Source organism: Magnolia sinica, chromosome 1, assembly GCF_029962835.1.
Source record: "Magnolia sinica isolate HGM2019 chromosome 1, MsV1, whole genome shotgun sequence".
In the NCBI taxonomy this organism is placed as follows: domain Eukaryota; kingdom Viridiplantae; phylum Streptophyta; class Magnoliopsida; order Magnoliales; family Magnoliaceae; genus Magnolia; species Magnolia sinica.
In genome coordinates, this window is record NC_080573.1 from 23,878,516 (window position 1) to 23,893,071 (window position 14,556).

Consider the following 14,556-nt stretch of genomic DNA (forward strand, 5'->3'; position numbering starts at 1 on the left):
CTGTGTATTGAACAGCTGGGCCCTTTTGTGTATTGACATAATGGACGGTTCAAATGTTTTAACCACTTGCCACCCCACATGCGTATGTTGCCACATCCGAGTGGCTTGATTTTCCAACCACATCACTGACATGGTGGATGCAGATGGGCCACTATCATGACTGTGCCCTGGCCAGATATATATATAACTAAAGCCCTACCAAAATGATTTCATATTATTTTAGTTAACAGTAATTATGTATTAGAGTTCATAGATTATAAAGATTACTTTTAATCCCTACCAAAATATCTAATACATTTCTGCTGTTAACTAAATTGAGATTTAAGTGGGCAACCAAACGGGGCCTTTGTTTCTTGCGGTTCTCCCAGTGAAGGAAATAAACTGACATGGAAATTGCAATAAAGGAGATGATTAACAGTACCCGAGTGTCCATATAAACACGTGTTTAATTAATGGATGTATAATTGAGCAAATAACGCTACATTTACATCCATGAATCAATAACAAACCATTAATGGCCCAGATCTTCTAGTCCTGAAAAAAGACCCAGATCAATCCACAATGCTCTCTTGATCAAGGCAATGAAACTTTTCAAGTCAGTAATTTTGTACACAAACACACAGAAGAGTTTCAAACACTTCAAAAAACACCTTTCACAGTTGTTGCATTATTCCACCCTCTCTCTTTATCTTTCGGTTGCAGCTTCTGTTGCCCTTCCTTTACCTTGTTAGCATTGCTGACCAGCACTCTCTGCGCCAGCCTTCCTCGGCTCCCAATTGAGATCCTCACCTTTTCTGTCCCGCCATGTGGCCCGCCACCCCTTCTGATGTGATGATGCAGTGGGGATATGTACACTTTTTTCTGAACGCTCCGCCTCAAAATGTTGCTTATTTTCTTACTACTTCTTGGCCCCTTGGAGCAGCTCCAAGGTGTTGGCTCTGGACAGTTATTTTCAGTTTCTTCTTTGATGGGATCTGCCAGGAGCGGCAGAGGTGGCAATGGCGGTGAAATAGTGGTGGGGTCCGGTAATGGCTGTAGTGCCACTGCTGCGGGGAATGGAATGAGTGAGTTACGTCGAGGGGCTGGAATTATCGGGACCCGCCGTGCAGTCGTGCAGATGGATGCTCTGCCGGTCCGTGCTGGGACTGACGGTTGTTCGGGCATCTCGGGCTTGTTTTCTTTCTGTGTTTTGTTGCACTTGAGAACGCTGTTGTTGTCTGGTGGGGGCGACATATGTGATTTGTTGCACCTGAGAACGCTATTGTTGTCTGGTGGGGGCGACAGATGTAATTTGTTGCTGTTGTTCTCTGTAAGTGGTCGAATGACATTTACCAAGTCCTTTGCTAAAGCTGTTGCTGGTTCTGTGGCATGTTTATGGTTTCCAAGCTGCCGGGCCACAAGCGGGGGCTTCATTGATGATACGTGCTGTTCTTCTTGCTGCTGCTGCTGCTGCTGCTGCTGCTGTTCTGCTATTTTTGTGTCAACATGCTGCCTTGCTAGTTTTCTCTCTATCAGGAGCTGTGATTCCAACTCCTTCACCTGTGCACAACAAAATCCACTTCAGATTATGGGGCCTATTGCTTGGCCTGAAAATTACATTGTGTTGATTATAAGATCCTAAGCATTGCCTTCAAATGGATGGCTAGAGAAAAATCGACCAGTGATTCAAATTTGCATGTGCAGACGGCCTGTAATCAGGTCGGCCTTGTCATTGCCTGGTGCTTGACATGTACATTGATGCGGTCCCATCCATATACAGTCAATCTTGTCGTTGCGCAGACCAGCCTGATTTTCAGGTCACTAATGCATGCACAGTGAGGCCCATGTGATGAAATGACCCACATCCACAGGAATGGAGGTCCCAAAATTTTATTTTCAATTGCTAACTAAAATGACAGTTAGCTTTGTAAATTGCTGTAGTTTTGTGAATTGCTGACTAAAACAACAGTAGCTTTTGTAAGTTGCTGATGAGAAAAGGAAGAAAATTCATAAACAAGACGTCTTCTTAAAAAGACAATGGACAGAAATTTACTTCTTTTTTTTTTTTGAATTGCTAACTAAAATGACCGTTAGCTTTGTGAATTGCTGACTAAAACAACAGTAGCTTTTGTAAGTTGCTCATGAGAAACAGAAGAAAATTAATAAAGAAGATATCTTCTTAAAAAGACAATGGATTGAAATTTGCTTAAAGGCTACTTCGCATACCTTGTCTTGTAGGTTTTTATTGCTCATATCTCTTGCCTTCATCTTCAATTCTAGACCGTAAATGCTCTCTTCCATCCTCTTAATATGCATGTCCTTGCTCTTAATATCTTGCTTTGCCTTCTCAACCTAACGTAACAAGATTTAGTATGAGACGGTCTCTTTCAGGCAAATACCAAAAAGAGCAATGGGTAGATGAACCGATTCTGTAAAAATACACCTACATTAAGTTGATGAGAAAAAAATACCAGGACCCACGTACCAATGTGTGACGTGTGTGTGACATCTAGGCCATTCATCAGGTGGGGTTCCCTGTCTGTGCTGTGGCTCAAATGTCAGTCTGGCACAGTCATCACCGGGGCCCAACATGCCCAAAGGGACGGACAGTTAAAAAGAAGATCCACAGCCCATAGTCAGTTTACATGTGAAGCAGTTTGGCCCATATCATATGTAAAACTGCCCAGATTTTGCACGTGTTGCATTGGCACATGTGAGGGACCTATCTCTAAAGCTAGCATGAAAATGTTCTGAAGGGCCACTGGACTGTAAAAACCTTAAGACTTTTAGATGAGCACTGAATATAGGAAAGCAAGTCACTCCGATATGTATTACAGGAATAGGTATGTGATATGCTAGGGATAGGTTCATATAGGTTGCTCTACCACTGACATTTAGGTATATGCAATATAGTTCTATATGCGAATTGATGCAGAAATTCGAGACCAGATCTTCTGCAACCTTTGTAGAAAAGGTTGTTTGTTCTACAACTCTGCTCATGCAGCACACTGGTTTTTGTATGGAATCCAACCATCCAGAAGCATCTCCCCACCAAGAAAGTGGGAGACACCAAAAGTAAGGCCAATCCAAAATCATGTAGGCCACCACTTGAATTTGGAAGTTTTTGGGTGGATGTCCATTGTTTTCCACAGCACCATCCACTTAATGATTGTATAGATGCTATTTTAGGAGCATTCCATCATTATGGTGTCTCACTTGATGTGTGGGTTGGGTGGCACTTGCACAGCAAGGTGGACCCACCCAGAAGTTGAATACCATTTTCACATAGGTGAATAAGTTCTACGCATGTCGATAACCATTACAAGCAGGTGAATAGTACTTGTAGTAAGTATAAATCTCTACATTCCAGACATATATTGACATTGTAACTTAATCAACGCTAAGTGTATAGAATCATCATTTCAGGTCAGTAAAAATATCAGTCTGAATCACAGATGACCCATAATCCAGATTGCAGTTGTTCAGAATGGAAAAGTTGGGGTGTTGGCATTTTGGTAAGAGTAATCCGTACCAGCTGCTTTTGTCTGGAAAGCTCACTGATATCGAAGTTCTTCTTGGCAGGGCCCAACTCCACTCCCCTCACTCTGCTTGCAAAGTTGAGAGAGCACAGAGTCTCACTCACATCATTCTCATTGGGGCTGATCTGCACAAACATCAGCGTCTTTGAATCTCCTCCTGTGAGATTTGAGTACCTCTGAAATCAGCTTCTTTTTACTGTCTAGAAAAATTCCATGACAGAAATATTATTTTCAAAAGAAAGGTACCTAGAGAGTCTTGCAGCAAGTGAGTAAGCTTGGAATTCCTACACCAGATTTGAAGGAAATTTCAGAACTCAAAACATCCAATTAGAGAACCACGACGAAGAGTACTGTTATTTGTGTGTATGCCCATCTGCAAGTGCCAAACAGAAGCACCCCAATGTTCCAATGTGGTACAAATGTATAAGAGGTCTAGGCCATTATCAGGCTGGCCATGCCAATGAATCTAGCCCCCGCAAAAAAAAAAAAGGCTGGTCCAATCAATGAGTGGGTCAAACATTCAAGTGGAGATGGTTAATTTAAGTTTCTATATTGAATGTATATGTGGGCCAAGCTAATGAGTGAGCCATCCTGATCTTTAGGTCAAGGCAACTTCACGGTAAGGCACACCTGATAAACACGAGTAAATCTCCCACGCGTGCCACATTGACCTGCATGGGTGGTTGGTGTTTCCATATGGGCAACAACAAGTAGCATTCCTCATATCACAACTAGAAGATTTCTGTCTCAATAACCTGAAGGGGATATGTGGACTTTTAGTCGCAAGAGCAGATATCACATCGCCAAGTGCAGAAAGAGATCTGTTAATGTTCTGTGTTTCCTTCAGTCGCTCCCCTTGAACTTCCGTCTTCGCTATTCTCTCACTTCCAGCTAGATCAACCAGCCATAATTTACTTCTCATGCATTCTCCATTCATCAGGTTCTCCCCCCTCACCATCACACAATGAATGCTGCATATCGAAGAGCGCAACATTACAAAGTTCAGTACACTTCTATCTCCAAACAGGTTAGATCGAATTAACTCAGAGATTCAATTTGGTGTTCTAAATAGTATTTTAAAACATGGTGCATATATGGTCTACATGGAATGACTGCCTACAACAGATTGTATCTGACATTTTCACTTGTTTATACATAAGGTGGACCTACCATGAAGAGTTGAAAGACTGCCTGATCCAAAAATAAGGCTGGTCCGCTCATCAGGCTAGCCTCAGGTGTACACCGTCAATTGTTTCTGTACAATATACCCGCCGGATGAGTTGGACCATTCTGATCCATGTGATCTTCATTGTTCGGCCTACCTTACACATGACGCACTGGCATGTGAGATGGATTGCATGTGGAAGTCACAACCAATAGTTTTGTAAGTGGCCATAACTTATTAAACATTGCATTATGAAACTCCCCAAAATAAATAAATAAATCTCTAAAAATGGCCACACTAAACCTTCTTTTACCATTTAAATTAGTTGAGCCTATGAAGTGACTCAACTAAGAAGTCCAACCGAGTTGATTCAACTAAATAAGTTTTAGAATCAACGTAGGCTTTAACTGTGTTTCATAACATTAGAACATGAAAAATAGAACCTCTTTGGATTAGAACAAGGAAATTGCTTGTTTTGATGCCATGTATGGGAATACGAACCAGTGCGATCGACTGCTGTGCTCATTTGCATTGGTTGAGCCCACTGCTCTTGCATTGCTGCCTGTTTGTAGAACATCCCATACCTCATTGGTATTGTTTACATGGGCTTCTACTAGTCCTGGAACGTGATGAACTCCTTCTGCAACTTGCCTTATTTCAAGCCTATTAGAGACATTGAAAACATACAATTATCATGGACTAGACCACCATTATTTGTAAAGAGGTATGCTAGTGGTATATGTGGCAAACATTTCAGGTGATTGGTACTGATCTGGTGGGCCACCATGGGTATGGGCTTCTGGCAATTGCAATGAATGGACTATGATCATTCAGTTGCTGTAAGTTTTTCTGGTTGAACGCGGGGGCTGCTGACCAGATCGCTATCATATTCACCAATCACCTCAATTTTAGGGAAATGATCAACCCACGGCATGGTGTGTTGGCCCACCAAAACAAAAGTCCCAATTACAAGATATGTTACCCATTTGTAATGTGAGGAGAGAAGTGCATGGAACTTAGATGCAGTGGCCTGCATATTAATGAGCATTCCTCTTTTCTAAGTCGTGGTGACTTATCCAATCTACCAGGGTACACATGCATTACACTTTCCAAATCACAGGCCATGGTGGGGCATAAGTTGAAAATTAACTCCAAATAGTTGATACCACCATCTATTTTTGAACCGCTGGCCAATTCATTTTCAGCTGTCCATTTGATGGTTACCAATTGGACAGTTGTGATTATTCAATCATTAGGCTACACCCCATCTTCAGTTGGGCCCTCGATTTGGACGGTCAAGATTGATAAACATGCATGCCACATGTAAGGTGGATGAGCCATCGTCACTCAAAAATGGCACGGTTGATGAAAACAGTAGGCTTCTTTCCTAGATTACCTCCTTGCAGCCACTCCAGGCTGAGAAGCAGATGCGAGTAAATCACGTATTTGCTCGTTATAGACTTCTAACACGCTTACGGAGATTTCATATCGGAAGAGACCCTGTCGTTCTCTAATGATCCGGAACAGCTCCTCAAGAGTCCTGTAGTTGACCCCACGAGCTACTTCAGTGCCCTCCATCGTGAATGTCTTCCCAGTTCCCGTCTGGCCATAAGCAAATATGCAGACATTGAATCCATCCAAAACCGATGTCGCAAAGGGTGCAGTGTCTTCAAAAACATCAGCTATTCTCGTTCGAGTTCAGGAAAGAAATAAGTATTTAGCATGTTTGCTGATGAGAGGTAATCTTTCTTTAGATTATGGCCGCATTTAGATTCTCAAATTCTTTGAATTACAATATTCAATTCAACGAAGTGAAAATGACCAAAGTTAGCTAGGCCCATTCTATTCACAACAATGGTTATGTGGCCCTGAAATTAATGTTACAATCAATTCAGTTCCAACGTGAAAGTTGGAGCGCATTGAATTGCAATTAAGTGTCTGGTCATAATTACTAATTCAAATGGCATCACCTCTACTTTGGTTGTCTTCTATATTGAATTGAATTTTATTGCAATTCACTTAAATTGAGCATCCAAACATGACCCAAGAGTAGAAATGTCTTAATTGAATTACCTTGATCTACTTGTGGGCTGAATACAGAGTCGAACTTGAAGACCTTCTTAGGTGCTCCATTGGCTTTTACAGTAAGTTCGCCATCTTTTGCAGATTCAAAATCAATTGACATTGAAGCACCTAACGCTATTTCTTCTGCATTCAAAGGTCGACATCTGCAAAAGACTCTTATGTTTCCTGCAAGAAAGAAACATCTATTCTTTAAACCTTTTTAGTTCCAAAATCATAATACATTTCCATCTTAGATCCATCTAAATCATTTATCTAACCTTTCAGCTCCAAAACCTTATTATACAGTTCTTTCCGTTCCTTTGCCCCTTCAACGAATTTGAGTTTGAGATCCTCGTGTTCCCTTTCCAAATCCACACGTTGATTCACTAACCAAAAAACACACAATGTTGATCATGATCTTCTTGTGTTGCCTCCCAAACCCCCATACCAGGTAAACGAAGAAGTCAAAAAATGGTCAGAGATGCATGTTTACCAATGGATTGAATGGCAGCAGTCATATGGGTCATATCACTGAGGCACTTCTTACATTCCAATGCTTCATCTGATAGCTTGAGGTGCTGTATCTTCAGAATCTGTTCAAATTCCCCATCAAAAAACAAGGGAGTTGTTATGCAGTGCTCAATCGAACTACACAACATTTTCATTTGGCTGAGCAATTGTACCAGTGGAACCCACCCTCCAGTGATCCAGTTCGTTCATCTGGTAGGCCCCATTATGGATGATCCATGTCCAAAAGTCTTCTCCATCAAATGATCCAAGGTAACCTGGATCGTGGGTTGCTCTCATACAAGGAATGGGAACATGTATGGGGTATAATACTTTGTCCAATGTGTGGTACTCTAGTTGTTGGATCATGTGGGTCGCTGCAGTACATACACTAGGATATATAGGATAATTTTATATACGAATTGATATTGTAATTTGTATATGAAATGGCGAATATTATTTTAGGTCCCACGTGCATAATACTATATAGATGTGACTCTGTGTGGGTATGCTTGTTATTGCATAAATCAAAGTATAACCTCTACATTATGATTGACATCACAAGTTAATTTACACTAGGATTATAGAAACGTAATTTCAGATCAGTAAAAGTAGTGTTCCAGATTGCAAACGACCCATAATCTGGAATGTGGGATTTCAAATTGATATGATCTTAGGCTTTGATTGCCGAACTGGTTGATGGATGGGTTCAGTGAATGGTCTACATTCAACAAGAAAGAAGTCCACTGACTATATCAATAATATTTTTTGATGCAATAGACTTTTGAGGCACCCATTCACAATGAATGGTTTGAATCACTTAAGGATGGGGCTGAACCGTATGGTCAATGGTGGAACTAAACACTGTTTTTGTATGTATATCTCCTCACAATAAAAGAATGTTTGATGCTTTTCCATAAACTAGGTTTTGTTAGCCTGGAAAATGGATTTCGTACCTTGAATTTCTCACTCAATTCTCTGAGGGACGAAAACCACCGGCTCTTCTCCTTCACCTGTCCTTCTACAGCATAAGCTGCAAAAAAAAAAAAATTTAATAATAATAAAAAATAAATAAATAAATAAAATAAAATGTTGCAAAGCTAACATGCACCTCTACTTGCAGTTGCATGTCATCTGATCCATAGCATCATATGGGTCATCACATGGCAATTGATTTTAACGGTCTACTGTTTTGTATATGTTAACCAGGTCATCTACTGATGGATCACCTCTGATGCATGGCTTCAATTTCTTACACATGTACCAGGTCATCATGTGTGGCTGCACATGGGTTTTGCAAAGTTCTATGTAAGGATTTATTTACAAACTGCAGTATTCTGAGCGAACTTCTGTACCTAGGGAGCCAACATGCATTGACTTGCGCATGAGCTCATTTTGAAGCTCCTGCAGAGACATCCAAGCTTCATGGCATTCTTTGCTCTTGAGCTCATTCTCCCTTTTGAATTCTTCCAGAGCCCTTTTGGTTTCTGTTTGCTCCTTATGCAATGAATCATAAGCTCTTTTCAGCTTCTGAGCTTCTCTTTCTGCATTGCCATTACAATGGCCACATTCCTCCTGTAAACGTCACCCATACTAGGAAATTAACTGAAGAATCAAGATTCTCTCCATCATTTGAGCAAATACAATCTGTTAAAATTACTTCAACAGGTCAGTTAGGAGGGAATTACTTTCATTGGTACTCCATCTCCTATTTGAGAAATTCTATGATCCTGCCCTTGAATTATTGACACAATGTTGTTTTCTGCAATCTGCGTCTGACATTGCTCGCCTAATGCACAAATTCACAGAAATTTATCAGACATTGAATCAAGGCGGCACAAATATCACACTTCAATTGCTGTAGAATTTTGTTTGAGGAAACTCTCTTCCAAACACAAATGTCCCACAATGGCATGCAAACTGTTCATCAGTAGGTCCCACAGTGAAACATGCCCTTAATCCCTCTCCTTAGGTGGGCCATACACGTACATTGAATGTGGAATATTGGATATCCTTTTCTAACCAAAAAAGGATTTTGTTTACGAGTAGGCCCCACTGTGAACAGGCCCTTGATCCCACTCTTTAGGTGGGCCATACACATACATTGAACATGGGGATATCCTTTTCTAACTGCCATTTTCTGGACATTTGTGGTGCACCTGATCAGTGGCCGCTTGATGAATGGCACGGATCGCACAGATGTGTGTCACATTTGTTGGGTTGTTTAGTATCAGAAACTGGAAGAAAATAGAGGATACCTGTGGAAGGATCTTTCCTTATCGAAATACCACAGACGAGGGGAGTTCCGAGTACCCCTTCAAATCTAATAGATAAATCCTTGCTGTTGTCAACCAAAGCTTTCAGGTCAGATAAAACAAGAGGTTGATTAGAACCAACCTGAGCATAAATGTCTATACCAGAAACAACCTGCAAAATCATCACCACAGAAATCATTGGACGGATAATGGAACTTCTCTGATTTAAATGATTCCATCATGAAAAGAATAAATGGTTCCGGGCACACATGCAAGATCAGAGCTATTCCCCACTGTAAGCATGCCCTGGTCGAAAATTAGTCCAGCCACTCATCAGGCAGGAAACAAGTAGGAGTGGATGAGACAGTGGATTTGCGCGCCAGGTCTTGTTCACAATGGTCCCCACCTGATGAATGGCCCACATCTCACACGTGTGCCATGAAGAGAACGCAGGACTCTTAGGAGTTAGGACTGTCTCCTTAGCATGTTTCCTTTTTGGTTTCTTACCTTCTCCTCCTGTATAAATACATCAAAAACTCTCATTCCTGGAGGACCCTCCGTGAATATGATCTCTGCAAGATGCAGGTCAACGATGTACTTTCCAGCTGACAAGCTCTGAAACTTATAGGAAAAGTTCCCAAATCGAGCCGTTTGGTACAAAGCAAGACCTTCTCCTCCTCCGATCTTTGCTTCTGTTCTTATAACATCTCCGCCCATGAAAAAATCATCTGATTGGAAATCAATACCTCCTGAAACTAGAGTTTTACCCATTCCTCCAACATTTATACTAAGAACAGGCATGGAAATTTCTTGAAATCCATCTCTTTCTTTCTCAATCGGAACTATTGATAATACTGGAAGCTCTAGAGAAGCTTCCAAAGACTCGTTTTCATTCGATGTTTGCAATTCAGGAAACAATGCTTCTATTGTTGCAGCTGATGTCTGTTTGTTTCTCAATCCATTGATTCCATTTTCTAGTGAGAGCTCAACGGATGTGATCAGATTCCTTCGGCAGGCTTTTCTAATCAAATCAGGTGTTTCTTCAAAATTGTTGCCGGATATATCAGGTGAACCAGCACAAATAACCAAATCTGGCGATGTAAGAGAAAACCCAAGCTCTGATTGGGCTGCAAATGGAACCAAAAGCAAGTCCTCGTAAGAAAAATCAAAAGCCAAGATCAAGTATTGGAAAAAGATTCATCATTTCTTGTAGAAAATAGCTAGAAATGATCGACGACATTACTGTAAATTGTATTTTCGTGAAGGGGGTCGCCAGCCTTTTCCATTTTTTCTGTTTCTAATATTTGTTTGTTGATGTTTTCATGAAGAGGGATGCCGGTATTTGCAATTTCAGCTATTTCTAAGCTGCGATCTTGCTGAGAAATGTCTGTCAAGAGAACCCACTCAACTAATCAGCAACGCGGATGAGAGATTGCATGAGATCGATAATTTCTCACAGAAATGGCAAGAAAGATTGATAAAACTACAGTCAATTGCATCATCAAGAAGCAGGTTTTTCACCATTTTAGTTCTATGTTCTTTCCACAAACATCTACCAGATCCATTACAGGAAAATGACCAACTATTTCTTGCAGAAAAGGGAATTTATAAAACTAATTTTATTTTATTTTTTATTTTAAAAAAAAAAAAAGATCAATGAAATTACCGCCAATGGTATGGAGCAATTTGTCGGTTTTTTCCATTTCAGTCGTTGTGGAGCTCTGTTCTTGCCGATACACGCCTGTCAGAACAAGCAGATTAAGAAAAAATAAAAAATCAGAAATCCCAGATGGGATTTTTTGAGGCAAGAAACAAACAAATAAAATCCCTCATTTCTTGCAGACAACGGGTACAAGCATAATGAAATTACAATGAATTTTTTCCGTCGTCCTTCCAAGAAAGTTCTGTTCTTGCCAAGAAACGTCTGTGAAGAGAAGTGGATCTTGCCAAAGATCTTCTCCCATTTGATTAAAAAAAGAATTCAAATCCATGAGAGGTGTTAATAAAAGAGAGGGCTTTTGATTGAAATCTTAGAAAGGGGTTTCAGAAAGGAAAGTTGCCTCTCATGTGCCCGATGTTTTGGAAACGGTCGACCGTTGGGAATTTCAAATTGGACAAAGCGCTAAGGAAGCTGGCCGGTAGAGGCTCGCCCCTTCTGGTCCATCACATAATGATCCAGACCGTTCATGTAGAAGATCCTACCCTAGATAGACTAGATTTAAAAAAGAAAGAAAGATTACCTCGCCAGACATCTCACCGTCCATATAAAATGAACAGGAATAACGGTGGAGTAAAGCAGTTTTTAACTAACTTCATATGGACGGTGTAGATATTTGATGAATGAGATGTTGTGCCGTGGGCCTTATATGATGGGACCTTTCTGATGAACGGTCTGGATCATCAGTTGAAGAGGACAAAAGAGGGAGTTGCTTGAGCGAGTCTTGTAGGAGGCGAGCCTTGCTAGCAACCATCTTTCGAAATTTGAATTTTTACCGTTTGAAAATCATAAAATCATACGCGTAGGGGCAATTCTCTGTGTAAATTTGAAAACCATGGCGTAGGAAAGTGCCCGCCAGGGCCGCTGGGGTCGCTCACGTGACTTTTAATGACCCTATCGAAACCATCTCACGTGACTTACATGTACTCCAATCGAAACCGTCCAAAAATTTGGACTAATCATAGATGGTTGATATCCTGGAGTCTTGGTTCGGAAGATCCTGACCTCTTATTAGTGGATGTTTGTTTTTGAAGATAGACCGTTGATGTTTTCATTTGACCGTCCATTTCTTGGCTACCAGCCAGACGATTCTGATGATCTATCACAGTGAATTTTGGGTTGTGATCTATCTGCACTGGGGCCCACTTTTTGAACAGTTCGGATCATTTGGGTGGGCCACGTTTATGTTTTGCATATAGACCGTGAGATCATTACTTTCTAACCATCTATTTTTCCCATACACGTGCCCCACCAGAGCATTGTCCGGACCATTTTCGCATGTTCATGGTGGGACCAACCTAATAAATGTTCCAGATCCTGCACGTGTTTGCCGTGTGGCGCAATAGAATCCTGCCACTGTACGCTTATTTTGGACAGAGGAGTTATTTGATACTCTTGTAGAGTGTGGTACTTGATATGCAGGCACTCAGAAAATATACACGTGCCATATATTAATTCAGATTAAACTGACTAAATTGTGGAACCCATGGTCGTGAACTGAGTCTCAAAGTCCGATTCATTAAACAATCCTATACTCTTATTGTTGGACACTTGTTTGTTGAAATAGGACCAATGGATTTTCATTTTCATTTTCATTTTTAACCGTCCAATTGCATCCCGCAATCCGGTCGTCGGATAATAAAATACGCATTATTTTTAGTTCATGATGCTTCAAAATGGGGACCCATGATTCAGCTCAATTTGACTGACTTCAATCCAACGGATGTCAATAAAATAAGTAATTTCCAAGGAGAAAATGCTCCAGTGCTTGTACTTGCAAAAGACACTCAGAAAATCTAATCCATAATCTGGACTGTTCATTAGGTCCAACGCACATTTCTACCGTGTAAAAATCATAAAGGTCTGATAGACGATGGATTAGATCATCTGATCAGTGAACTTTTCATGGTGCGAAGTGAAATATGTTTTGGAATTAATGTACAGTTCAGATCAATCGATTAGACTGTCAAAGTGAACCATTGCAACTAGGAGCACTATAACTTATTAACTTACAATCCAACCCGACAACTCTGGACGTGAGCCTAGTAAGATTCGGATTCGGGTCTAAACTACAAACCCAGCCAATGGAGCAAGGCAGCCCCCCTCTAAACTGTCAACACGTGTACCAAATTAGCGTACATGTAGTGGATCTAATCCGTCTATCAGTTGGGTCCCACACACTTGATGCCCTTTACTGGACGCGGTAGCTTTTTATTTTTATTTTTTTATTTAACTACGCACTTACACTCGGACCCACACACACACACCACAGTGGGTTAGTGTTGAAACTGAGTCTACCACTGAGCCATGAGTAAGAATCCACAATGTATGTGTTTTATCCACGGTGTCAACCTATTTTTCCATATCATTTTAGGGCTTGATCCCAAAAATGAGTCAGATCTCAAGTGGACCACACCACAGGAAAATAGTACCCTACTGGTCAGTGCTCTGTGGGCCCAACATGATGTATGTGTTTTATCCACGACATTCATCCATTTTTCTAAATCATTTTAGGGCTTGTTCTCATTTTTGGTGGACCGCGCCACTGGAAAACAGTATCCTACTGGTCGGTGTTGTGGGCCCCACTATGTTGTATGTGTTTTATCCGCAACATCCATCCATTTTTCCATATCATTTTGGGGATTCATCCAAAAATGAGTCAGATCTCAGGTGGACCACACCAATGTATAACAGTAGCGAACTGGTAGATGCTCTATGGGCCCCACCATAATGTATGTGTTTTATCCGCAACATGCATCCATTTTTACAGATCATTTTAGGGATTCATCCAAAAATGAGGCAGATCTCAGGTAGACCACACCAATGCATAACAGTAGCGAACTGGTTGATGCTTATGGGCCCCACCATGATGTATGTGTTTTATCCGCAACATCCATCCATTTTTTAAGATAATTTTAGGGATTCATCCAAAAATGAGGCAGATCTGGGGTGGACCATACCAATGTATAACAGTAGCGAACTGGTCGATGTTCTATGGGCCCCACCATGATGTATGGGTTTTATCCATGCTGTCCATTCATTTTTCAAGATCGTTTTAGGGCTTGACCCAAAAATGATGTAGATCTCAAGTGGACCACATCACAGGAAAACAATGGTGACTGAATGTCCACCATTAAAAACCTCCTAAGGCCTACTGTAATGTTTATTTGACCTGTTAATTAGGTCATACAGACCTAAATGAAGGGGAAAACCAATATCAGCTTAATCCAAAACTTTTGTGGCCCCAAGAAGTTTTTAATGGTGGGCATTCAATCAACATTGCTTCTTGTGATGTGATCCATTTTGAGTTTTGATCTATCACATTTTTGG

At 40.8% G+C, this 14,556-nt stretch overlaps 1 protein-coding gene across 2 annotated transcripts; it reads right to left on the reverse strand.

The window, feature by feature from the left end:
- Positions 1–428: 428 nt before the first annotated feature.
- Positions 429–11,577, reverse strand: LOC131243174 (kinesin-like protein KIN-14Q). 2 transcript variants are annotated; one of them, XM_058242325.1, is made up of 18 exons: positions 11,380–11,577; positions 11,176–11,250; positions 10,753–10,896; positions 10,017–10,636; positions 9,513–9,681; positions 8,943–9,043; positions 8,610–8,829; positions 8,211–8,287; positions 7,241–7,340; positions 7,026–7,133; positions 6,757–6,933; positions 6,080–6,365; positions 5,185–5,346; positions 4,274–4,489; positions 3,765–3,802; positions 3,512–3,675; positions 2,206–2,331; positions 429–1,539 (listed from the first exon to the last, which is right to left on the reverse strand). In XM_058242325.1, the coding sequence occupies exons 1-18, from the start codon at positions 11,498–11,500 to the stop codon at positions 640–642; spliced, it is 3,804 nt and encodes a 1,267-aa protein (XP_058098308.1). In that variant the 5' UTR covers positions 11,501–11,577; the 3' UTR covers positions 429–639. The 2 variants fall into 2 exon arrangements, with proteins under 2 accessions (XP_058098308.1, XP_058098316.1); XM_058242333.1 differs by lacking the exon at positions 10,753–10,896 and having other exon boundaries at positions 11,380–11,573.
- Between the last annotated feature and the right edge of the window lie 2,979 nt (positions 11,578–14,556).